General features: G+C 44.6%; 2 protein-coding genes across 4 annotated transcripts in view; both read left to right on the top strand.

Moving 5' to 3' along the window:
- The window catches only part of parp4 (poly (ADP-ribose) polymerase family, member 4), an 82,527-nt gene extending 58,583 nt beyond the window's left edge, over positions 1-23,944 (top strand). For 2 of the 3 annotated variants that reach the window (XM_086123969.1, XM_086123968.1), the window contains exons 30-37: positions 12,507-12,602; positions 12,692-12,853; positions 12,940-12,990; positions 13,092-14,005; positions 14,338-14,443; positions 14,603-14,702; positions 16,509-16,635; positions 23,156-23,944. In XM_086123969.1, coding sequence (XP_085980095.1) covers positions 12,507-12,602; positions 12,692-12,853; positions 12,940-12,990; positions 13,092-14,005; positions 14,338-14,443; positions 14,603-14,702; positions 16,509-16,635; positions 23,156-23,372 — 1,773 coding nt within the window. In that variant the 3' untranslated portion in view covers positions 23,373-23,944. Of the gene's footprint in view, positions 1-9,697; positions 9,789-12,506; positions 12,603-12,691; positions 12,854-12,939; positions 12,991-13,091; positions 14,006-14,337; positions 14,444-14,602; positions 14,703-16,508; positions 16,636-23,155 lie in introns of those variants that run through there. The other variant, XR_015102293.1, reaches the window with a different exon arrangement.
- LOC147197843 (uncharacterized) lies at positions 244-5,196 on the top strand. The gene has a single exon (XM_086123971.1). The coding sequence runs from the start codon at positions 2,348-2,350 to the stop codon at positions 4,106-4,108; it is 1,761 nt and encodes a 586-aa protein (XP_085980097.1). The 5' UTR covers positions 244-2,347; the 3' UTR covers positions 4,109-5,196.
- Positions 23,945-24,602: the final 658 nt, after the last annotated feature.

Raw genomic sequence — 24,602 nt, 5'->3', positions numbered from 1 at the left:
TGTGTGTGTGTGTGTGTGTGTGTGTGTGTGTGTGTGTGTGTGTGTGTGTGTGTGTGTGTGTGTGTTAAAAAAAAATCCTCGTCTCACCCCTCGGGTCATAGGTGTCAGACTCAGGTCCTGGAGGGCCGCTGTCCTGCATGTTTTCCAAGTCTCCCTGTTGCAACACACCTGATTCAAATGATCAGATCATCAGCAAGCTCTGCGGAAGCCTGATATTGAACCTGTTCATTTGAATCAGGTGTGTTGCAGCAGGGAGACTTGGAAAACATGCAGGACAGCGGCGCTCCAGGATCTGAGTTTGACACCTATGCCTCGGGTGGTGTCCGTCCCTCATTCAGCTCGGGTCCTCTACCAGAGGCCAGGAAGCTTGAGGGTTCTGCGCAGTATCCTTGCTGTTCCCAGCACTGCACATTTCTGGACTGAGATGTCCGATGTTGTTCCCGGGATCTATTGCAACCACTCATCTAGTTTGGGGGTCACGAGTGTGTGTATATATATATATATATATATATATATATATATATATATATATAGCGGCTGGATAGCTCAGTTGGTAAGGCATCGGTTTGGCATACGGGAGACGGTGGTTCGAATCCCGCTTGGGGCACAAAATGAGCACATAACACCATCCAGTGTGGGTCCTTGGGCAAGATCCTTCACGCTAATGTCTACCTCATACAAAGATGAGAGACAATAAAATGAATGACATGCCGGCTCAGACGTCGCCCAGCCAAACAAGGTCTGCGTCAGGTGCTGGGGAACCAGAGCACCTTGATGAAAAATGGGCTACTGGAACAAAGCGGAGATGGGCGAGATGCGATAACATGGCTCTGTTGGAATGCTACTACTCAAGCAACCCTAGTCAGAGGGGTTACATACAAAGAATGTGGGCTAAATGGTCACTTCGAAACCCACAGTCACGGTTGACCACGACACAACTAGTAGCTCAGTGTTCCAACATCCACAAACGGCAACTGCTGTCACAACTTGAGATTGATGAGGTACAACGCAGGTTCCATGGTGAAGGGCCCCAGGCTGCCAGATCAGAGGAGGAGGTCATACCAGAGATTGGGAGGCAAGCCCCAATGAATGCAGATGATGAGATTGGGAGGCCAGCCCCAATTAATGAAATGCTGAGCGAGGCAGCAACTGACCTGAAAGCCAAGATCATGGCGAGAATGAAAGCTGGGCAACCTAGAAACCGATTACAACGGCTATGTGAAGTACCACCTGAAAGTCTCAAAGTGTGAATGCAGCACTGAGGGTGATCCCTACCGTAACGATCACGGAAACCAATGAGCTGATATACGCTTCAGCATCAGTGATCCTTGAGATGCTTGGCTATAAGAGCAACCATGGAAGCCATGAGATACGTTAGCCACCATGGAAAAGACGGTTGGAGGCTAAGATCAAGGCGGCTCGGAAAGATGTGAGTCAATTGACGGAGGCCCAGAGAGGTGTGATGAAAAGGCCAATACCCGAGAGGTACATCCAGATGACCATACCTGAAGCACTCGAAACTGCCAAACAAAGGCTCCAAGCCTTGTCCAGCCGCCTAAAGCGGTACACGAAAGAGAATGAGGCCAGACGAATAAACAGGCTGTTCGCAACACGACCTGCGAAAGTGTACGCTCAGTGGCAGGGTCCTAACAACAGACCCACCAAGACTGGAAACTGAAAGGTACTGGAAAGGCATATGGGAGAAGGAGGTTGCACATAACAGCAGTGCACAATGGCTGGTGACCCTGAGAGAGGAGCACAGCAACCTCCCTGAACAGAACCCAGTTACCATAACAGTGGCAGACATACAGGAAAGAGTCTCAGATATGAAGAACTGGACAGCACCAGGTCCGGACATGGTCCACACCTACTGGCTAAAGAAACTCACAGCACTCCATGAGCGCCTAGCAGCACAAATGAACCAGCTGCTGAGGGATGGGACTCACCCAGGATGGCTAACCGAAGGGCGAACGATCCTGATCATGAAGGATCCTTCAAAGGGTGCAGTCCCATCCAACTATCGGCCAATAACCTGTCCCTCCACAACATGGAAGCTCATGTCAGGCATCATTGCGGCTAAGATAAGTGGACACATGGATCAATACATGAGCGAAGCACAGAAGGGCCAGAGGAGCCAAACATCAGCTCCTGGTTGACAGAACAGTCGCACAAGACTGCAGGTCCCGACGTACCAACCTGTGCACAGCCTGGATTGATTACAAGAAAGCCTATGACTCGATGCCACATACATGGATCACTGAATGCTTGGAGTTGTATAAGGTGAACAGGACCCTAAGAGCCTTCATTGCGAACTCGATGAGGATGTGGAAAACCACACTTGAAGCCAATGGCACTGCTGTTCTGCATAGGACTGAACCCCCTAAGCCAAGTAATCACCAAGACAGGCTATGGATACCGCCTCAGAAATGGAGCTACAATCAGTCACCTCCTCTACATGGATGACATAAAGCTGTATGCTAAGAGTGAAAGGAACATAGACTCCCTGATCCACACAACCAGGATCTCCAGGAGCGACATCGGGATGTCATTAGGGCTTGAGAAATGTAGTCGGATGGTGACTAAGAGAGGAAAGGTAGTCCGCACTGAAGGGGTCTCACTCCCTGAAGGAACAATAGCAGACATTGAGGACAGCTACAAGTACCTCGGTATACCACAAGCCAATGGCAACCTCGAACTGGCAACAAGGAAAGCGGCTACGGCCAAATACCTCCAGCGAGTGAGGCAAGTCCTAAGAAGCCAGCTCAATGGCAAGAATAAGACCCGGGCAATAAACAGCTATGCCCTGGCAGTGATCAGATACCCTGCAGGAATAATAAGGTGGCCAAAGGAAGAGATTCAGACCACGGACGTTAAGACCCGAAAGCTCCTAACCATGCATGGAGGGTTCCATCCCAAATCCAGCACCTTGAGACTGTACGCAAGCCGAAAGGAAGGAGGCCGGGGACTAGTGAGTGTGAGAGCCACTGTCCAGGATGAAACATCCAAGCTCCACGAATACATCAAGGAGAAGGCTCCAACGGATGACGTACTCAGAGAATGTCTCAGACAATGGGGAACAGAAGATGAGGCGCTGGAAGAGGGACCATCATGGGAGGACAAGCCCCTACACGGGATGTACCACCGGACCATAACTGAAGTGGCCGATCTCAAGAAGTCCTATCAGTGGCTAGAGAGGGCTGGCCTGAAGGACAGCACAGAGGCACTCATCCTGGCTGCTCAGGAGCAGGCCCTGAGCACCAGAGCCATTGAGGCCCAGATATACCACACCAGACAAGATCCAAGGTGTAGGTTGTGCAAAGAGGCACCTGAGACGATCCAACAGATAACTGCAGGGTGTAAGATGCTGGCAGGGAAAGCCTACATGGAACGCCATAACCAGGTGGCTGGCATAGTCTACCGAAACATCTGTGCGGAGTATGGACTGGAAACCCCACGGTCAAAATGGGAAACACCTCCAAAGGTGGTGGAGAATGACAGAGCGAAGATCCTGTGGGACTTCCAGATCCAGACTGACAATAACTTTTTCAAGACCGACCGACCGCGAGGGAGCCAGCGACGACCGACCGTGAGGGAGCCAGTGATGACCGCGAGGAAGCCAGCGACGACTGCAGGGAAGCCAGCGACCACCGCGAGGGAGCCAGCGACGACCGCAAGGGAGCCAGAGACGACCGAGAGGAAACCAGCGACGACTGCAGGGGAGCCAGTGACCGCGAGGGAGCCGGGAGACAGCGAGCCTGAGGGAGCCGGGAGACAACCAGCCAGCGTGCGTGAGAGAGCCGGGAGGCAGCCAGCCAGCGAGCGTGAGGGAGTCGCGACGACCGCAAGGGAGCCAGCGACCACGAGGCACCCAGGAGACGTCCAGCCAGCAACTGCGAGGGAGCCAGTGATGACGGCGAGAGAGCGAGCGACGACAGCGAGGGAACCAACGACGACCGCGAGGGAGCCAGCGACGACCACGTGGGAGCGGGAAATTCACATCCCAAAAACATGGACTTCCAACCCTTTGAAGACATTGACTATAAGCCATTCGATCCCGAGAACAATTTGGACCCAGACAATAACTTCTTCCAGAACAAACAAAGGGTAACAAACTCTGACTATTACCTGGATGAACAATTCAACACTAATATAAAATTGGAAAATGCACTTTCAGTAATACACTTAAACAGTAGAAGTCTCTATAAAAACTTCACAAAAATCAAAGAATACCTGACTAAATTCAATAAATTTAAAATAATTGCCATATCAGAAACTTGGCTTGATGAAGATAAAACAACTGAAATGGAAATAGAAGGTTATGAAATGTTTGCAACTAATAGGGAAAACAAAAAACGAGGGGGGGTTGCAATATATGTAGACAAAGCACTTAAATGCAGTAAAATCGAGAGATTGACAAACACAATAGAAAACCTAATGGAATGTCTAACCATTGAAATACATAATAAAAGGGCATCAAATATCATCATAAGTTGCATCTATAGGACACCAGGATCATGTATTGACACATTCAATTTAAAACTAACAGATATGCTCAGTTACAACAACGATAAGAAAACACGAATAATATGTGGTGACTTTAACATTGACTTATTAAACCCAAATGGACACAAAAAAACCAACCGACTTCATAAATACTATGTACAGCAACAGCTTTTTCCCAGTAATCCTGAAACCTAGCAGAATAACAGTTGACACGGCCACATTAATAGATAACATATTTATAAATAAGACTGATCATAAAATGGAAAGTGGACTTCTCATTAATGACATAAGTGACCACCTACCTGTTTTTGCAGTTTTTCATAATTATTTTGATAGAAAAGCTAAGTCAACAACTCACATAACGGAAATAAGACTAAGAACCCAACGCTCCACCGATGCCTTTAAGCAAGACCTAGAAAAACAAAACTGGACCGAGGTCTACTCAAACGAAGACCCAAATACAGCGTTTGAAGTATTTCAGTCTACCATAATCACCTTATATGATAAACATTTTCCATTAACTAAAGTCTCCAAAAAGTATAAAGACCCAAGTAAGCCATGGATAACGAAAGGCATAGAAAACGCCTGTAAAAAGAAAAACAATTTATATAAATTGTTTTTAAAATTGAGAACTGAAGAAGAAAAAAAACATAAGACCTATAAAAATAAACTAGTAAATATTATAAGAACCAGTAAAAGAGATCATTATCATGCACTATTAGAGCAGAATAAAAGTAACACACAAGAAATATGGAAGATACTTAACCAAGTAATCAGAAATAGTCCTAAAAAAATGGATTATCCAGAGTATTTTATCAAAGGCAAAAATACTATTTTGGAAAAAACTGCAGAAATAGCAACTGAATTTAATGAGTATTTTGTCAACATCGGCAGTAACCTAGCAAAACAAATTCCTGATCCAACAAACTTGTTTGAAATAGATAGATATGTAGAAAAAAACTCCTCCACGATGTTCCTTACTGCTGTAAAACAAGAAGAAGTATCAAATATTATAAAAACTTCTAAAAATAAAAAGTCAACTGATTGCTTTAATATTGATATGACAATAATAAAGCAGATTATAGAATATGTAGTGCGACCTTTCACGCACATATGCAACCTGTCATTCAAAGCTGGTATCTTTCCATCAAAAATGAAAATTGCTAAAGTTATTCCAATCTATAAAAGTGGAGAAAGACATCGGTTTACAAATTATAGACCAATATCACTACTACCACAATTTTCAAAAATATTAGAAAAACTATTTTCTCGCAGACTTGATAGCTTTATACAAAAGCATGCGCTGTTAAGTGAGAATCAATATGGCTTCAGGGAAAAACGGACCACCTCAATGGCAGTTATGGAGTTTGTGGAAGCAATAGCCACTAATATAGACAACAAAGAATTTACTGTTGGGGTTTTCCTAGATCTAAAAAAAGCTTTTGACACAATAGATCACAGTATATTATTGAAAAAACTAGAAAGATATGGCATTAGAGGTGTAGCTTATAAATGGATAAAAAGTTATTTAGAAAACAGATATCAGTACGTGCAACTCAACAATAAAAAAACGAATCAACTGAAAATCACTCACGGAGTTCCTCAGGGGTCAGTGCTTGGTCCAAAACTATTCATCTTATATATAAATGATATCTGCAAGGTCTCAAAACAATTTAAATGTGTCCTATTTGCTGATGATACAACTTTCTACTGTTCTGGAATAAATCTGAAACAGCCCCTGACAACCGTAGAAAACGAATTAAACAAATTAAAAAACTGGTTTGACAGAAATAAATTGTCACTTAACCTGAAAAAATCGAAGTTAATTGTTTTTGGCACAAGACCAATCAAACACCAAGCTAAAATTATGGTAAACTCAATTGAGATAGAAAGAGCGTATGAAACCAACTTTCTCGGATTAGTAATAGACTCAAAACTATGTTGGAAGCCACATATCGATAACGTAAAAAGAAAAATAGCCAAAACCGTAGGGATCCTCTACAAAACCAAGGAAGTGCTAAATAAGAGATCTTTGTACACATTATACACTTCATTATTATTACCATATATGACCTACTGTGTGGAAATATGGGGAAATGCCTGCAAAACAATTCTCAACCTACAAAAAAAAGCAATTCGAATTATTAATAGATCAAAATATACGGAACCTACAAATCCACTATTTATCAAATTAAATACGATGAAATTTTATGACCTGGTTGACTTAAAAATTGCCCAATTAATGTACAAAGCACACAATAACCTGCTCTGCCAAAACATCCAGAAGTTTTTCAAAATTCGAGAAAGCAGCTATGATTTAAGAGGTACCAACTTATTCAAAAAACTCAAAACAAGAACAAACATCAAGCAAAGAAGTGTATCTATCAAAGGTGTTAATCTGTGGAATAATCTCGAAACGGACCTGAAAATGAGTAAATCGCTTGCTGAGTTCAAAAACAAATTCAAAAAAATAGTACAAACAACCTACATCAATCAGAGTTAAAATGATAAATTCAAAACATTAAATATAATGATAAATCAGAACTAAGTTGATAAATAGAGAAAGGTATATAAATATCCATTATGAATACAAGAGAAAATTGACACAAGAGTGTCAGGGTGTGGAAGTATATAATCCCGATACAAACCAAAAGTTGTAAAAATATCACGGTTAAGGGTAAAGTATGAGCCTTAATGGAGACTTCTTTCTTCTTACTTTTTTCTTTTCTGATTGATATAAAAATGATTTATTAGATATAAACACATAACGGGGTAGGACTAGATAAGTTTTTTACTTCTTCCTACTCCCTTGAACATAATAACTGTTGAATGAAGATTGATTTCTTTCTTTTTACTTTTTTTTAATCTACCTTATTTTCTGTCAAATTATTACTGTATATATGTTTTATGTTCAATAAACAAACAAACAAACAAACAAGATGGTAATGGCGAACCAACCAGATATCGTGATCATGGATAAAGGGCAGAGGAAAGCCGTTGTAGTGGATGTAGCGGTCCCAAGTGATGGAAACATCAGAAAGAAGGAACACGAGAAACTCGAGAAATACCAAGGGCTCAGAGAGGAGCTGGAGAGAGCCTGGAAGGTAAAGGTGACAGTCGTGCCCGTGGTGGTCGGAGCACTCGGGGCAGTGACCCCCAAACTAGATGAGTGGTTGCAACAGATCCCGGGGAAAACATCGGACATCTCAGTCCAGAAGTGAGACAAGGAATTTATATATATATATATATATATATATATATATATACAGTATACACACACACACACACACAGAGTATATATCTTTTTATTGTTTTATTTATTATTGTATTACTCTCAATCAAAGTTTGTTTCATCTACATTTCGCCAATGGCTCTGACAAAGAATGGGAATCTGGAGCACCAGCAGAATCATTTTAAAGCGATACACATGAGCTACGATAGTGATGCTCATGCAGTTAACACGCTGCAAAAGTGCATCCTTTGTGTCCGTGTCAGATCTCTACTAAGGTAGGCAGTGACTTCCTTTTCACAAACTGCGTGCATTTACGCGAGTGTGCCTGCGGGTATGTGTGCACGTGCGGTAGGTGTCGATCGCGGGAGATTGGCTGCTTGAAAAGTAGATCTTTGGTCAAAAAAGGCTGGCCACCCCTGGTATTAAGGGCCCCTACTTCCATGAGGTGTGTTGGCATGTCACAAGATCAAGTGGCCGCAATGGCTATTTTTCACCACTCAAAATACATTCACACACAAACGACAGCACAAATCTCAGTCAATATCTCAGCGGTATGTCTGCAATATTGTAAGCAATGGAGACCAAGTGTGTCTAGTTGTATTGGACTTAACTGCAGCATTTGATACAGTGGAACACAGTATTCTGCTGACTCGTTTGCAGCACTTGGTGGGCATTGGCGGTAGTGCTCTTGAGTGGTTTAGGTCCTATTTAGCTGACAGAACCTTTTGTGTCAGCCTTGGCTGCTCTGAGTCACACACTGCTCCCCTGTCATGTGGTGTTCCACAGGGCTCAATTCTGGGGCCTCTGCTGTTCTCGCTGTATCTGCTCCCATTGGGTTCCATCCTAAGGAAACATGGTATTCCCTTCCACTGCTATGCAGATGACTGCCAGATCTATGTCCCACTGAGCAAAAAAGACGCCTTCTCATTAAGGCCACTCCTGTCCTGCCTGGAAGAAATCAAAACCTGGATGGCACAAAATGTCTTGAAATTCAATAAAAAGAAGACAGAGGTGATACTATTTGGTCCCAGTGGCCCTTGTACATCCCATCCTGTAGACTTGGGCCCCCTGTCTCCTTATCTTAAGTCAATAGTCTCAAACTTGGGCCTTAAACTGGACACTGATTTTAAACTTGATCGGCAAATTGGTGCCGTTGTTCAATCCAGCTTCTTTCACCTTAGACAGCTGGCCAAAATAAAACTTCTCCTCTCTCATGAACACTTTGAGACAGTAATTCATGCCTTTGTCACATCCCGGCTCGATTACTGCAATGCCCTTTACTTTGGAGTCCGCCAGTCCTCCATTAAGCGCCTTCAGCTGGTCCAGAATGCCGCTGCTCGCCTCTTGACTAGTACTCGTAAGAGGGAGCACATAACTCCTACTCTGGCATCCCTTCACTGGCTCCCCATACATTTTAGAGTTATTTTCAAGGCCCTCTTATTTGTTTTCAAATCTCAGAATAACCTAGCGCCACCTTACCTCTCTGAGCTCATCCGCCCCTACACACCTGCCCGGCGCCTCAGGTCTGCGGACCAGACATTATTAGAATTACCAATAACTAAACTGAGGCTCAGAGGGGATCGAGCCTTTTATGTTGCTGGTCCCTCTCTCTGGAATGACCTCCCACTGAACATTCGGCAAGCCTCCTCGCTGCCCATCTTCAAAACCCTCCTCAAAACTCACTTGTATTCTTTGGCATTCGACTCAGCATGACTTAGATTTGTTCTTGGTTTTACTGTTTGGTGCTTCCTACCGTCTTTATTACCGATTTGTTTTACTGTTTATTGTATATGTTAAATTGCTCCATGTACAGCACTTTGTATGCAGCGATGGCTGTTTGAAAGTGCTCTATAAATACAGTTGACTTGACTTGACAATGATTGTAAAGGGAAGAAAATATTCTCTCTCAAAGTGGGTCAGTGATTGAACATTCTCTCTCTCTCGTCTATCCCGTAACCCCAGAGGGTCGTTGGGGCACCACAGACGATCTGTTGACCAGCTCTCTCCATCCTTCTTTGTCTTCGGCAGCTCTCATTGCCTCATTGAGTTTCAAGTGAGTCCATTCAATGATGTTATCTTCCCATCTTTTCTTTTGCCTCCCTCTTCTTCTGCCACCTTGTACAATGCCTTGCAGGATGGTCTTTGCAAGGCCTGAGGATCTGATGACGTGTCTGTACCACCTCAGTTTCTGCTTAATGACAGTGGATAGGAGGTCATCATGTGGGCCGATGGCTTGTCTGATCTTTTAACGGGACTTCCTCATTTGTGACATGTTGGGTGTAGGAGATACCCAAAAGTCTTCTGTGGCATCTCATCTCCATAGTCTGTATTCTCCTCTGCAGCTCTGCTGTAAGGGTCCGTGTTTCACAAACATAGAGAAAGATCGAGGTGACAAGTGAGCGCAGCAGTCTCACTTTTGATGCCAGACTGATGTTATTATCTTTCCATATGGGCCTGAGTTTTGCCAGGGCTGCAGTCATTTGAGCAATTCTGGCAAGGACTTCCTGCTTTGATCCTTCATCGGACACAATTGCTCCGAGGTACTTGAAGCTTGACACACAGTTTAGTGCCTGTCCATTAACTTCAATGTCAGAGAGAATGCCATTGTTGTTTGTGGTCATGATTTTTGTTTTGTCGGCATGGATCTCCATACCATAAGCTCTGGAGGTGTTGTCAAGCCTTTGAACTAGGCTAGCAAGTTTGTTTTCTTCTCCAGAAAGCAAGGCAATGTCGTCAGCAAAACGAAGGTTTGTAATTGGTCTACCTCCTAGGTCCGCCAAGGCATCCGCCATAACACGCTCAAGAAAGATGTTAAAGAGTATGGGAGAGAGAAGACATCCTTGGCGCACTCCAATTGTTGTCTTGAACCAGTCACCGATGGCTCCGTTGTAGAGAACTGCACTGGTAGCTTCGCTGTACAGATGTTGTATGACTCTGACAAGGTTACGGCTGATGTTGTATTTTCTCATGGTTGAACATTAGACCATACATTCTGAGAACCACCCATATCGCTCTGCATGGTTTCAACTTCTTTTTTTTATGTATTTGTAGATGTAGCGACAACCTGCTAGAACTGGCAATAGTTTTCTGAAGTTTTCTTGAGCTCACGTGGCAATGTCCATGACATACTCATGCCAGTTTTTAATGCGGTGCCTCCTGAGGAATCGCAGGCTTTCAGTGTTGGTTTCCGGCCTTGCTGCTTACGTGCAGAGATTTTTCCAGATTGTCTTTAATTTTTCCATGATATTATGGACGACTATATTCCTTACAGCTGTACCTTGATTAGCGTTGTCCTTAAACTGTTGGACTATTTGCATACACAGTTGTTCACAAAGTGGTGAACCTCGCCCTATCCTTGCTTGTGACCAACTGAGCCTTTTGGGAATGCTCCTTTTATACGCAATCATGACACACACCTTTTTACAATGAATCTGTTCACATGTGTATTGTTCCATACATGTGTCTTTTTGAGCTGTCCTCACCTCTCCCAGTCTTTTGTTGCCCCTGTCTCTGCCATTTTTTTAGAACAAGTTTCAGGGATCAAATTCAAAAGAGAATATTTGGGGGCAGGGGTTGAGGGTTATTTTTTAACATAAGAAACTAAATGTGGCAATATTTTTAAGATAAAAATTAGAGGAATTGGACTTCTGAGATGTATTTTCCAATGTACTGTATGAATTCCAACTGATGAATACTACTGAAATAAATGAACTTCTCTGTGATATTCAAGTTTATTGAGATGTACGTTTAAAATACAACTATGATAATGTTGAAATACTGTAATCCCTTGAAGACACCTGGCAGGCAGTCACTGGGAAGTGAAACTGTGCCATTTATTGTCATTCGAAGTTAATCATTCTAATCTGTCAGAAAGAAATAAAAAACACATTTCTAAAATGAACTGAGCATTAAATGGAGTAAATCTCCAGTGAAGCAGACATATAAGACATATTTTTAATAACAAGTGACAAGCACGTGGCAGCTAGCCTGTCACTCAGTTTGGTGGAAGTCATATAAATGACACCACTCATAGAATATCAATCAAAGTTTATTGACAAAAAGCTGACACCAGTGAATGCCCTGTCAAACCAAAGAAAATTATGAAATGGAAACCGCCCAAAAATAAAACCAGTAATGGACAAAACATGACTTAACAGAGTCAACACATCTGCTCAGTCAATCACATGAGCACGAGTGATTGTTTCTCCAACTCATCATTGCATTGAAAGACTGGCATACACTGGTTTTACTTGTCCACTGCACACACGATTGACAAGTTTCATCCACTCATTTGGTGGCTCGGTTATGAGGTACTACTTCCACAAGCGAAATTACAGAGAATTACTTTGAATTTTGAGGACTCACTTTGCTCTTGCCTCTGGGCTGACTGAAAACTAGTGGCTCCTCAAAATTCCCTTGCTTTGCTGTACTCTGCATTTGCCCCATCGTTGGGGGGCAGGGTGAGAGGTGGTTCGTATGAGACAAAACGGGTTTATCTCAATAGAAAAATAGGGTTGAAAAAGTGTGTTACACTGTGATTGGTTGGGAACCAGTTCCTGGTGTACCCCGCTTACTGCCCAAAGACGGCTGGGATCAGCTCCAGCACGCCCGCGACCCTCGTTGGGATAAGAACAGTTCAGATAATGGATGGAGGTGTGCTGTAATTATTGGTCTTTGGTGTATTTGAATGAAAGTACCTCTCAGACATATACAGTATCAACAAACCTGGCAACAGTCTAAACTGTTTTAAATTGTATGCCTGTGCCCTCAGGGGAAGAAAACCCAGTTGAAGTCCTTCATCATTGACTTGAGCAAAGAATTCTCCATCCTGTCTCAGTTCACCAGCTTTGTGGCCATTGAAGAAAGGGTTTGTTTGTTTTTTCTTGTCACTTTGACTGATTCATCTGTCGGTCCCCACTCAAATATGTCATGACAAAAGTCTTTTTGAACTTTCAGCAACCGGATCAAGCAGATGAGGGATTCACGGACATCCCCAAGTTGTTGGCGGAAGAAGATGTGGACATTCTTCCCTACCTCAACTGGATATCTCCTCAAACTGTAGAAGATAAGGAGGAGGACATGGAGATTGTTGATGATTTTTTCGAATTTCTGGGCAGTGTATGTCACCTGTCGCGTCATCTTGGTTGCTCATGTTACTTCTGGTCGTCTTTCTAAGCTGCTTGTGTCTATTGTCTGTCATGCAGGCTCAAAGTTATGGCTCAGACTCCAGTGAGACGTCCCAATATTCGCCCACGGTTCGTCTCTCTGCCCTCATTTCTTTACTTGTTAGGCACGTCTGTGCAGTACAATAACTCTTCATTGTTTTGTTTTATTTTTTTGTTTTTGTTTTCTTTAGAGTCCGAGTCTAGCTTCCTCACCTACATTTGAGGAAATGCCCATGTCCAAGAGTGTCACCACAAGGCCGTACAAATTGAAGGGTGCTGAAGAGCGATTTAAAATGACGGATGCTGAAGCTGGGCGTGTGTTTCAATCGCGCAGCGAATCAATCGATGCGGGCCGTCCATCAAAAAGCATCCATACTTTGGGCTCATCACTCCCTCCACCTCCACCGCCACTCCCTGTTGGTCATCCTCCGTTTGTTGCTTATTCACTTCCACGTTTTGACCAATCATCTTTTGCCCCGCCCCCTCCACCCCCACCTTGCAGCCCATCATTTCTTCCCCCTCCACCACCATCTGTTGACCGTCTATCATATATTCCTCTTCCACCGCCAGTTCGGCCTGTCGGCATATCAGTCGACAGTCCTACACCTTGGGGTCTGGTTTTACGCGAAATTCGCGTCAGCTCACCTTCTAAATGTCAACCCACCGGTGTTCTTGGGGACCGCATTCTCAATATTTCCCGTAACCAGAGTTTACAGGGCATAGTACCTGCCAGACCAGCACAGCTGTCGATGGCGAGTTTGGCCGACTCAGACTCGACTGGGATGCAGGCGACAATTTATCGCTTGCTTGGTCGAGCTGCATCCAAAGACGACGCTTATAGTGGCCCGCCACTCAGACAACAACTGACAGCGTTTTCTTCAGGCCACCCTAGTGGAGGTATTTCTGATTCCCTACCCAAACAGGGAATTGCAGGGACAAAATTCTGGCCCTGTGACGCACTGCCTGCGGTGGGTTTTTCATTTGGGGGCCAAGCTAAAAGCAAGGCTGCACTTGATAAGGTGCAACGGAAAGTCAGTTTTGGAAACAGAGCTCTCAACTTTGATTCAGCAATGCCAAGATCTCAAGTAGTTCAACAGACCTCCGGGTAAGTTTCTAAACATGACAACTCTTGTGATTCAGTCGTTTAAAAAGTCATTCAATTGTTTATACCACAATCTTTGTGATTTTGGACCATAATCTTTGTGATTGTTTTTGTTACGTGTGTGGGTGCGCGTGCGTGCGTGCATGCGTGCGTAAATGTAAGGTTTAACTTTGAAGTGAACAGTTTTTAAGCAGTTGCCCACTGTAGTTTGCAATGCTGTTTACATATTTTCAATATATTAAAAATGTAAGCACATTAATTCAACAACATTGGTGTTGGTAGTGTTTGTATGTTCATCACATAGTATATTAATTACCAGACATCATTTATTTCAGGACCACATTTGGCAGAAGCCCTTTTTGCAAGACCATGTCAGTGGGTGGCATTGATCACGTTACATTTAATTTGGATTGGCAAAGAATCTTCCAGATGCAGATTTCGGTAAGTCATAAAATGACAATGTGTTCAAGATGTTTTTTTTTTTTTTTTAACTGGCCATTTTCGCTCAACACCTATTGGTCATTTCATTAGGTACCTCAGCAAAATGAAATGAGCACCAAAACATTTGAAGACACACACCCTGTGAAATTTGTGTTGCAGGAGGGCTACTGGGAGTTCAGCACAGAACTGGGCAAGTACGTCAATGTGGATCTCGACATCTTTGCCGCGTTCCTCGAAAGTAAAGGCATCCTCTCCCTCGGTGAGATCCATTTCCTGTTGGACTGAACATTATGTTACCAATATTGTTTTTACATTGTTGATTGCAATGTTTTAAATAATAATCCTCAAGAAGGATGTTTAGGACTTTATCTACCTCTGGAATTAGGCATTTTCTTCTGAAATTTATACAGAGAAATTGATCTGAAACATTAACTATTAGGCCAATTATGACCCTTCAAACATCGGCCAAAATAATCGGCCAAATGGCTGATGTTTGTCATTTACAGCAGTTGTACTCAAGTAACCCTGGTTTATGTATTTCATGTAAATTTATGATGTGGGTTTGAATCAAGTCTTTTTGTGGGGGGTTTTCATGTTCTCCCTGTGCCTGCATGGGTTTTGTGTTCGTACTCCGGTTTCCGGTTGGGGAGGGGGGATATACTGTATATATTGGAAAATGTCAATATAACGCTGAAACATATTAATTGCATTTCCATTCATTTCAATGGGAAAATGTACCTTGATTTACCAACATTACGAATTACAAATGGGGACACTGTCCCACTCAAGTTACTAAGTACCACTGTAATGGAATAAAAACATCGTGCAACAAAAATCAAACAACATAAATGTGTTAATTATAACACACATTCAACGACTGGTAACACAAACACATACATATGAAAAGGATGAACGCCCTTAGAAGTTCATTAATTAAATCAAGTTAACTCAAGTACAACTTTATTGTCAAATGTGCCGTACAGCACAGATGAAATTTCTTCCCTCTCAAGACAACATAAAACAAGAGGAGCCGCTACAGGTGTCCGCGCTGCCATCAAAAGAAAAGTTAACATAAAATGACAAAATAATACAAGACAACACATTAGACACAGACAATCGTGCAACCTTAACCACTTTCCTGCATACACTTTGTTATCTGAAGCAGTTTTAGATGAAAGAGGAGCGAATCAAAGTGTTCTTTTCACCAGTGGATCAAAGACGTCATACCGCAATGTGCACACATCTGCTACAAGCTAAGCTTGAAAGCCACAAGAAGCATCCATTAACGTAAAAGAGAGATTGGCTCTCTTCTCCTGTCCCATGTAAATCCGCTTCAATTCCAAGCCGTGACTCCCAGTTCCACATACGCATCGGCGCTCTGCGCTGACGCTCCTTTCTTCTTATCGTCGGCTCCTCAAGCCATGCATCCATCCAGCCGCACTGAACAAAGCGGGGCTGTGAAAATGCTGCCTATTTCAGGCACAAGACACAAGCGCCCTGGGGCTGTCCAGCAGCGACAGTCAAATGGCGCCGACATTCCTCCCAATCCAAATCAGTGCTGGTACACGCGTGCCGCCGAGAAGGCCCAACCACCAAGCACAGATTTCTTTGACGAATGTCGTGGCCAAAAATGCTGAAAACAGTCCACATCAGGTCCACACAATGTAACAACACCACCATGTGATAAAACAAAAGACAAAAACAACAAAAAAACGCAATGCTCTTGAAGAGCACTTGCCGACAGCTGCCTATTCGGGCGCCATCTTGGGAAAAAAATGGGGGTGGGGGGTATTTTATGCACTATATATGTTTCAATTAATCAGCCAATTCATCTGTAATCTGTATTTTTCTCTGCCAAAAATCGGGAGCAGGCTCAAAAAATCCATATCCTATTAAAATGGTATGGTAAATAGTAGGCTAACTTACGCAGAAGACATCAACATTTTTTGATTGGTGGTTTAGGTACAGTGGTGATCCATAATGTTTAGTGAGACTTCAAAAATGATATTATCTCCCTTTTTGTGACCTCATGCTTTTGTTTTTTCCACTTGTTGTGCGTGTGTAGGTGCAAAGGCCCGTACTGACATTCTGAGGCTTCTGGCAACTCTTCTGGTCCTGCAGCTGATGCGCTTGGAGAAGCTCCCAGAAGGCGTATTGCTGCGCACGCTCTTCTGTCTGGAGGATACTGACAGGTGACACTCAATTCAATTCAATTCAATTTCAATTCAATTGTATTTATAGAACACTTTCGAACAGAAATCACTGCATACAAAGTGCTGTACATGGAGCAATTTAACATATACAATAAACAGTAAAACAAATCGGTAACAAAGACGGTAGAAAGCACCGAACAGTAAAACCAAGAACAAATCTAAGTCATGCTGAATCGAATGCCAAAGAATACAAGTGAGTTTTGAGGAGGGATTTGAAGATGGGCAGCGAGGAGGCTTGCCAAATGGTCAGTGGGAGGTCATTCCAGAGAGAGGGACCAGCAACAGAAAAGGCTCGATCCCCTCTGAGCCTCAGTTTAGTTCTTGGTACTTCTAATAATGTCTGGTAGGCAGACCTGAGGCAGCGGGCAGGTGTGTAGAGGCGGATGAGCTCAGAGAGGTAAGGTGGCGCGAGGTCATTTAGAGATTTGAAAACAAATAAGAGTATCTTGAAAATAACTCTAAAATGTATGGGGAGCCAATGAAGGGATGCCAGAGTAGGAGTTATGTGCTCCCTCTTACGAGTACCAGTCAAGAGGCGGGCAGTGGCATTCTGGACCAGCTGAAGGCGCTTAATGGAGGACTGGCTGACTCCAAAGTAAAGGGAATTGCAGAATCCTTTGAAGGCAGCTTTTTATTTTCCCCCGTCTGCACCTCCGAACGAACGAACAAGAACACACCTCCTTCCCGGAAACACAAAACACTTCCTGGTTTTCTTAACCAATCAGATAATATCAACATAAACTTGTTTAAGCAATTATTAAACGGAATATAACCTAGGTAACTGTAACACAAAAGAATATAATGCTCAAATATAAAATGAAAATAATTCATAATTTAACATAAGCTTACATTCTTCCCCCTCCCACCAGAGAAATGTCCTCATTTCTACTTTGATCACTTAATCTAGAATCCAGGTTACAACAAATTAACAACATTGCACAGGGGGGTAATAAATAAATAAATAAATAAATAAATAAAGGGGCATCAGGAACATACAATCATTTCAGAACAAAGTCTTTGAAACAAGACGGAAGCTTAACATCATGGCGGCCTGGGCGTGTAAAGGAACTGGAACTCAAGCCCAGGGCTGCAGGCAGAGCTGTCGACATTTGGTCCACAACAGCAGATCTTCTGGAATGATGAGGTTGCAGACACTGTCTTCATGGGTGCTCTCTGACGTGGAGCAGGATTGCGTCGAGCATCGCATGGCACAAACTTCTTGCACCACTCACGAATATCTCGAGACATGAATGGCCAGTAGCACAGTACCTGAGTGTGCTGCAGAAGCTTCTCTGCTGACAAATGGCCTGCCACAGGATTACCATGGAGCAGCTTGAAGACATCTTCCTGTAACTCTTGGGGTATGATAATCTGGTAGACAGCTGACTTGGATTTCGGGTTATGGATTTTCCGACAGAGTAGCTCTTGGTGAAAGGTGAGCCTTCTGTATTCATGCCAGAGTGACTCCCACCGTGATCATCACATATTAAAAGTTCGGATTTTCAATTGGAACATTCCCTCAATTCAATGAACAGGCGGGACATTTCCACACGGGTGCTTCACTTCATTTGCAAACTGGTATCATCAGACACTGCGCGTGGTCATGTGACTCAGTGAAACTTAAGTAGAAATGAACACAATATCAGTTCTAAGATCAGGACAAAATGAAATGAAGTATTCGTCTTTCGGACAAAAGAGATGTTGTTTAACATTCAAGCTGTTTCTTTCTGTAGCTTCGATTTATTTATTTATTCATGCGTGAGATTCAAGACCTACTCTACGTGCGTCCATTGCGTTTCTGGTATGGGGCTGAAAGATTTTTATAAAACAATCAAATTGCGATTTTTTTTTCCCCCTCAAAATTGCGATTGAATTTTCAGTAATTCTTCCAAGGTGCTTTATTTTTGTATTTTTCAACAAACAAGCAATTAATATTTATCAGACGATAAAGGCATGGAGCATGAAGCATTAATATGAAAGGCAGTTTGTCGACTACAATTACAGGTCTAAACCTACTAAATACTTTCATGTGTAGTCGAGGAAGCTTTCACCACGACATTGTTATTTTGCCACTCGTAAACATATTGTGTAAACAAATTTTAAAACTTCCTCCTTATCACCTTATGAAACATGATACGTAAAGGTGGACTGCACTTCTTCATCACTCAAATTATCACAGAGCAATAAATAAATAAATCATAAATGTACAAGGCCCTATGGTGCACCTAATTTGGGTGTGCGGGCGCCCGAATTTCACAATGCCACAACTGAGAAAAGCCAGAGGTTGCACTTGTGCCATCTGCCTGCCAAGCTACCATCGCTCAAAGGACATGCATATTATGTTTTCAGCCAATCATAGATTGTCTAGGGTGAGACCCTCTGATTGGCCGCAGTCCAGATATTACAGTAATCCCTCGTTTATCGCGGTTAATGGGGACCAAAACCACCCGCGATAAACGAAAATCCGCGAAGTAGCGACCAATAAACATATACATAAAATTAAAAAAAATGCCCCACGTGGGCCTTTGCGCTTGAGCAGAGCGCACTAACACACACACACACACACACACACACACACACACACACACACACAGGCCAGCGATCCCACTGCGTGCTGCAGACGTGTTTTGATTAGTCAATTAAGGATGATTAGACAATTAAGGATGGAAGAGACCTGCTTTTGTTTTTATAAGCCTCCTCTCTCTCTCTCTCTCTCTCTCTCTTTCTCTCTCTCAGCCACACACACACACAGACACGCGCAAGCATGGGCACACACTCGCAGCATCGTAAACAACACTTAGACACTGATCAAAGATCAAAGAGTAACCCACGTAATAAGACAGAAAGAAGATGCAAAGCCAATCAACATGGCTTTACATCTTCTCAGCACCCCCTCACCCCACATGTACTCTATATGTTGCTCTATGTGACTCACTGTTGTTTTGCTGACTTTCACTGCTTCTCGCGGACTTTTTGCGGACTTCAAAAAAAAATATTTTTATTTTTATGAATATGTTTGAAAAAATCTGCGATGCACCGAAGCCGCGATAAACGAACCGCGAAATAGCGAGGGATCACTGTATTGTACTTTTTTTAGATTTTTAAACTTTATTAAGCACTTAAAATGGCTGGCTCTCTCAAGCAGCTAAACACTTGGAGTTGCTGCTCTCTTACGAGCCATGTAGCAAACAGCACAAGCACAAACGGGCAAACAAACAGCGTGGTGAAATAAAAACCCATCCATCCATCCATCCATCCATCTTCTACCGCGGTCGCGGGGGCAACAGCTTTAGCAGGGAAGCCCAGACTTGCCTCTCCCTAGCTACTTCTTCCAGCTCTCCCCGGGGGATCCCAAGGCGTTCCCAGGCCAGCTGGGTGACATAGTCTCTCCAGCGTGTCCTGGGTCTTCCTCTGGGTCTCCTCCCAGTGGGACATGCCCGGAACACCTCACCAGGGAGGCGTTCAGGAGGCATCCGAATCAGATGCCCAAGCCACCTCATCTGGCTCCTCTCGATGTGGAGAAGCGGCTCGACTCTGAGCCCCTCCCGGATGACCGAGCTTCTCACCTTATCTCTAAGGGAGAGCCTGGACACCCTGCGGAGAAAACTTTTCGGCCGCTTGTATCCGGGATCTCGTTCTTTCGGTCACGACCCATAGCTCGTGACCATAGATGAGGGTTGGAACGTAGATCGACCGGTAAATTGAGAGCTTCGCCCTTTGGCTCAGCTCCTTCTTCACCACGACAGACCGATACAACGTCCGCATCACAGCAGACGCTGCACCGATCCGCCTGTCGATCTCTCGCTCCCTCCTGCCCTCACTCGTGAACAAGACCCCAAGATACTTAAACTCCTCCACTTGGGGCAAGATCTCCCCCCCGACCCGGAGGGGGCACTCCACCCTTTTCCGACTGAGGACCATGGTTTCAGATTTGGAGGTGCTGATTTTCAGCGAAACGCTCCAGTGAGAGTTGGAGAGCCCTGTTTGAAGGAGCCAACAGCACCACATCTGCAAAAAGCAGGGATGCAATACTGAGGCCACCAAAACGGACCCCCTCAACGCTTCGGCTGCGCCTAGAAATTCTGTCCATAAAGGTTATGAACAGAATCGGCGACAAAGGGCAGCCTTGGCGGAGTCCTACCCTCACTGGAAACGATTCCGACTTACTGCCGGCAATGCGAACCAAACTCGTGACATCGGTGGTATAGTGACCGAACAGCCCGTATCAGGGGGTTCGGTACCCCATACCCACGAAGCACCCCCCACAGAACTCCCCGAGGGACACGGTCAAACGCCTTCTCCAAGTCCACAAAACACATGTAGACTGGTTGGGCGAATTCCCACATACCCTCGAGGACCCTGCGAAGGGTGGAGAGCTGGTCCACAGTTCCACGGCCGGGACGAAAACCACACTGCTCCTCCTCAATCTGAGGCTCGACTTCCTGACGGACCCTCCTCTCCAGCACCCCTGAATAGACCTTACCAGGGAGGCTGAGGAGTGTGATCCCTCTGTAGTTGGAACACACCGGTCCCCCTTTTTAAAAAGAGGGACTATGTTGACCATGCGATGTTGCAGAGGCATGTCAACCAGGACAGCCCCACAACATCCAGAGCCTTGAGGAACTCCGGGCGGATCTCATCCACCCCTGGGGCCTTGCCACCGAGGAGCTTTTTAACATCGGTGACTTCAACCACAGAGATAGGAGAGCCCACCTCAGGGTCCTCAGACTCTGCTTCCTCCAAGGAAGACGTGTTGGTGGAGTTGAGGAGGTCTTCGAAGTACTCTGCCCACCGGTTCACAACGTCCCGAGTCGAAGTCAGCAGTGCCCCATCCCCACTGTACACAGTGTTAGTGGTGCACTGCTTCCCCCTCCTTCGATGTCGGATGGTGGACCAGATTTTCCTCGAAGCCGTCCGGAAGTCGGCTTCCATGGCCTCACCGAACTCTTCCCACGCTCGGGTTTTTGCCTCGGCGACCACCGAAGCTGCGTTCCGCTTGGCCAGTCGATACCCGTCAGCTGCCTCTGGGGTCCCACAGGCCATAAAGGCTCGATAGGACTCCTTCTTCAGCTTGACGGCATCCCTTACTGCTGGTGTCCACCAGCGAGTACGAGGGTTGCCGCCACGACAGGCACCAACCACCTGACGGCCACAACTCAGATTGGCCGCCTCAACAATAGAGGCACGGAACATGGTCCACTCGGACTCAATGTCCCCCGTCTCCCCCGGAACATGGGAAAAGCTCTGTCGGAGGTGGGAGTTGAAACTCCTTCTGACAGGGGATTCCGCCAGACGCTCCCAACAAACCCTCACAATACATTTGGGTCTGCCAGGACGGACCGGCATCTTCCCCCACCATCGGAGCCTACTCACCACCAGGTGGTGATCAGTTGACAGCTCCGCCCCTCTCTTCACCCGAGTGTCCAAAACATGCGGCCGCAAATCCGATGATACAACCACAAGGTCGATCATCGAACTACGGCCTAGGGTGTCCTGGTGCCAAGTGCACATATGGACACCCTTATGTTTGAACAAGGTGTTCGTTATGGACAGTCCGTGACGAGCACAGAAGTCCAATAACAAAACACCACTCGAGTTCTGATCGGGGGGGCCGTTCCTCCCAATCACGCCCCTCCAGGTCTCACTGTCATTGCCCACGTGAGCATTGAAGTCCCCCAGTAGAACAAGAGAGTCCCCAGCAGGAGTACTCTCCAGCACACCCTCTAAGGACTCCAAAAAGGGTGGGTATGTTGAGCTGCTGTTTGGTGCATATGCACAAACAACAGTCAGGACCCGTCCCCCCACCCGAAGGCGGAGGGAGGCAACCCTCTCGTCTACCGGTGTGAACCCCAATGTACAGGCACTGAGCCGGGGGGCAATGAGCATGCCCACACCTGCTCTGTGCCTCTCACCGTGAGCAACTCCAGAGTGGAAGAGAGTCCAAGAACCCAGGCTGTGTGTGGAGGCAAGTCCGACTATATCCAGTCGGAACTTCTCTGCCTCACACACCAGCTCGGGCTCCTTCCCTGCCAGAGAGGTGACATTCCATGTCCCAAGAGCTAGCTTCTGCAGCCGAGGATCGGACCGCCAGGGTCCCCGCCTTTGGCTGCCGCCTAGCTCGCATTGCACCCGACCCCTTTGACCCCTCCCACGGGTGGTGAGACCATGAGAAGGAAATAAAAACCATGCGGGGCAATATCATTGCAGTCTGTGGGACTCAACACATGCGGCTTCCAATAGCGACCAAAAAGGAGCAACAAGGAAGCATCTGTGTGGATCGGTGGTTGTTTTGACATGATTCACCAAATCGTAATCATATTGCCTTTTTGGCAGTGAAGAAGCTTCAAGTCATGCTAAATGATGAACTAACCTGGAGCGCACTTACAAAGCGCTTGATCTACACCATGTCATGCTGAAAGTGCTTTACAGAGTACAACGTGGAGTACAGGATGTCATTTTCTCCAATTGTCTTTTTTGGTCAATGTTTGGTGCAAACCAGGCCAGCCCGCTGGTGGAAGGTGAGGAAGGCGGTCAGCTGGGTCCGCTGGGCAGACCGCCAGTACCCTTGCATCTGCAGCCGGCTTGAGTTCGGTTTTACGTGGGAGTCGGCCACCCGCCAACTGCTGGGCTACGACAGCTTCCCTGAATTCTCGCCTCTCGCCGGCCTGGAGCTGAGGATTACGTCGGCCGCTCCTGCCTCCGTGGTCGTCCACTGATCACAGCATATTAAAACACACTTTTTAAAAGTATTTCGCACCTATTCTCAAGTTTGCTTGCTTCAAGCTGTTTGTCACCCCTGGCTGAGGTTTACTGTAAAAATGATATGTAGAATCAAAGAGAATTACACAGTATATTTAAACACCGAAATGTTCAACAGATAGGACACATAATTTCCTCTACCATAATATTTTTCCTATTTTATTATCTGCCGTGAGGTTTTGCTGGTTGGATGTGTGATGTTCGTTTTCCTATAATTTCCTTGCACAAAATATTATGAGGCTGCAATGATATTTAATGGAGCAATAGGTTGGTAAAAATTTTGATTTTGTACCGAAAATGGACAATTTAAAGATTATCAAGAATTATTAGGGGATCGTTTGAGGATTAATGCTGATTTCACTGCTTTTATTGTTCATCACGTTTGGATATTCATGATTTATCTCTCTCTTTAGAGATAGTTAATTAGGACCAATACACACTAATGTTGAAGAATAATCAATAAAACAAAAACCTTGACTCGCTCGTGGTTGCATGACACCCTGTACTATTAAATGTGGGCAAAAGACAAGCCTTTTTCTTTGTGATAATTGTTTTAGAAGTTGCCTAATTGAGACAACAGCACTTTTTCTCTACAATGGATCATACTGCAAATATTCACATTTTGTTTTCAATTGACTGAAGAGGAATCCTTATTTTGTGTTTCATTCTATCGTGGTGCAATGTAGCTTTTTGCGCCGTGAAGGTTAGTTTCACCACACTTCCTATTTTACAGACATCAGGGTTGCGGTTGCTTCGCTTTATAGTTCTAACACAAAACACAGACAAATACCGCTTCCTCTACAACCTTTTTTGCAACTCGGACCGGTTTAATGTCAGACAATATTTTCAGTGACCGGCCTTTAAGGCCGGATAAATACAACAAAATAATATGATATGACCTGCAAGAAAACGGTGGTATTTTCTTAAGATAATAATAAACACGAATCATAACACGAGGAATGTCCGATCTGGCCGCAACACTCTCTGGTCGCGATGGTAACGGCTTAAGCGTGCCTTCAAAATAAGATACACCGCAAATACAAAGTGCATGAAAAATACGATTCACTAACGCGGCATGTTATGCAGAGTGGGCTTGGTGCGTGGGGATCTCCCGTTGAGATAAATCCATAGTTTAAGTAGGACTAATACTGTCTATTAAATTTAGCCTTCTTTTTCGTCGTAGGCTC

Source organism: Hippocampus guttulatus, chromosome 11, assembly GCF_054856545.1.
Source record: "Hippocampus guttulatus isolate MCC_2025c chromosome 11, RoL_Hgut_1.0, whole genome shotgun sequence".
In the NCBI taxonomy this organism is placed as follows: Eukaryota; Metazoa; Chordata; class Actinopteri; order Syngnathiformes; family Syngnathidae; genus Hippocampus; species Hippocampus guttulatus.
The sequence above is the reverse complement of the archived record's forward strand: the minus strand, read 5'-3'. Positions and strand labels throughout refer to the sequence as shown.

Coding starts and splice junctions, on each gene's coding strand:
- LOC147197843 (XM_086123971.1), top strand. CDS start 2,348: ATGGCACTGCTGTTCTGCATAGGACTGAACCCCCTAAGCCAAGTAATC.